Raw genomic sequence first — 2,023 nt, 5'->3', positions numbered from 1 at the left:
AAGATCTAGAATGTAGGTCAGAGCCATGGCAGTGACCTCACAGAGCACATAGCGTGAGAGGTCCTATGGAAGAGAAGAAAGAAAAAAGATTCTGGCAAGGGGTAAGAGCTGAGATAGGGATAGGGTGGTGCTGGAACTGGGGATTGGGGACAGAGGCACCATGGGAGAGGAGGCCAATGACTTCCCTGTGCTTTCAGCTCCACAGGGCAACATTCCTGACAGCTGTGCTGCTGCTGCTGCTGCAAGTGAAGGCAGTGAAGACTCTGAAGGGCAGTATAACTCTGGATGAGAAAATGTTCTCTGCAGGTGAGTAGAGAGAAGGGATGATGGGGATGAGAGATGGGGTAGGTAGGGAGTGGGATGGGATGGAGGTGGAACTGAGTGTTTGCTTGGGTTGAAATCAGGTTCCAGCAGCTGACAAGCCTAGGATCAATCTGAGGTTGGTTTGAGTTTCAGGAGAGAACTCATTTTCCCTATCACCATAGTTTGAAATAATGGATGCAATAAAAATGTCTGGCTTTACAAAGACTTTTAGCCAGGACAGAGTATAGTATATCTGCAATTGTCCAAAGCTTCTGAGGAAGTATAAAGAGTGTTTGCTTAGAGAGGGGCCCTATGTCTTCATGCTTGAAGGTGCTGCTCACTTCCCAAATAGCGTAGCACTTTGGAGGAGGGAACTGGTATGAGAAGTGGGTGTCACCTGTGTTTGAAATGGGGCAATGGTTGAAGTGAGGTCTGAAAAACCCTCTAGATAAAATGTTCTTTCCCCGGCCAAGGCCAACATTATGACTGGTAGCTGGCCATCATTTGTCTCTCCATCCTTCACCTTCTCCCCATGCTGGTACAGACCAGAGATTGGGGATGTCCATCTCTGCCCTTTCATGTTCCAGACCAGGGCCAAGAGCAGTTTGAAGAACACTTTGAGGCCTCATCAGTGGGTGAGTTGTGGCAGGTGATAGATATGGTCCAGCAAGAAGACATGATATCCCAGGCAACAACTATCCGGGACCACCTCTTTGATCTAGTCTTCTGCTTCAATCTGGCCAGCATCATGTTTTTTTTATGAGAGACTTTGAGGTGGATGCAGTAGTCTGGGTCCTTCATGAGGACTTGGACATCTATCTCCCCTTTGTGTTTGCTTACTGATCTCCTTTCTCAGATGCTACTTCAAAATGCACACCACACTCCCTGTCTCTAAAAAGCACCTGGCCTTAGAGTATATCAACATTGCTTCCCCAACTCCCACTTCCACCACCTAATTGCCACCCCAACCCAGAATTTCATGTCCCAGGGCCAAAGACACTAGACCTACACCCTTCTCTCTTAAGCCTTGTATGAAACAGCAGGTTAGAGGGAGGAGACAGTGACAATAAAGTAGCAATAGCCATAAAATCTTGAAAACAGTTGTGAATGGCTTTCAGCAACTTAAGCTCTTAGTTCACTAACTGATCTGTTTAATCTCCTGGCCTTTGGCCCACTAACTGACCTTCAGACCCACCAGCTCACCCACTGCTGCTTTCCCAGTGTCTATGTTTCCTTCTTATTTCTCATGACTTCTAGGAACAGAACACATCAGGAAAGAGGCATCAAGAAATGACAAAATGGACTGTGGAGATGGCTCACTGAGTTGAATAATTGCTGTGGCAGTGTAAGGACCTGGGTTTGGATATCAGGAGCACATTACAAGTCAGATGCAGTACTCCACATAAGTAATCTCAGCACTTCTACAGTGAGTCAGGCACAGATGTGAGGTGGAAACAGAGGAGCCCTGGATGCCAGAGAAGCAGCTATCCTGGTGTACACCCTCAGATACATGCCTATCTCAAAACACGGTGGAAGGCAAGGACTAACACCAAAGGATGTCTCCCTAGCCTCCACACATAAGCTAGAGCACACATATGTCCACAATGTATACACCAAACACACACACACACACACACACCACTACCACCACCACCACCACCACCACCACAACCACACACCACACATGCTGGAAAAAAAGAGAGAGAGAGATAGCAAAAGC

General features: G+C 47.2%; 1 protein-coding gene across 1 annotated transcript; it reads left to right on the top strand.

Annotated features, from left to right (window-relative positions):
- Window positions 1-65: 65 nt before the first annotated feature.
- Llcfc1 (LLLL and CFNLAS motif containing 1) lies at window positions 66-1,066 on the top strand. The gene is made up of 3 exons (XM_021654130.2): window positions 66-101; window positions 198-306; window positions 891-1,066. The coding sequence occupies exons 1-3, from the start codon at window positions 66-68 to the stop codon at window positions 1,064-1,066; spliced, it is 321 nt and encodes a 106-aa protein (XP_021509805.2).
- The last annotated feature ends 957 nt before the right edge of the window (window positions 1,067-2,023 follow it).

Source organism: Meriones unguiculatus, chromosome 3, assembly GCF_030254825.1.
Source record: "Meriones unguiculatus strain TT.TT164.6M chromosome 3, Bangor_MerUng_6.1, whole genome shotgun sequence".
NCBI lineage: Eukaryota > Metazoa > Chordata > Mammalia > Rodentia > Muridae > Meriones > Meriones unguiculatus.
The sequence above is the reverse complement of the archived record's forward strand: the minus strand, read 5'-3'. Positions and strand labels throughout refer to the sequence as shown.

Excerpts from the sequence above, each read along its gene's own strand:
- Llcfc1 (XM_021654130.2), top strand. The coding sequence starts at position 66 with ATGGAAGAGAAGAAAGAAAAAAGATTCTGGCAAGGG. Across the intron at positions 102-197 it reads AAAAAAGATTCTGGCAAGGG|CTCCACAGGGCAACATTCCT; the intron begins GTAAGAGCTGAG and ends CTGTGCTTTCAG. Across the intron at positions 307-890 it reads TGAGAAAATGTTCTCTGCAG|ACCAGGGCCAAGAGCAGTTT; the intron begins GTGAGTAGAGAG and ends TTCATGTTCCAG.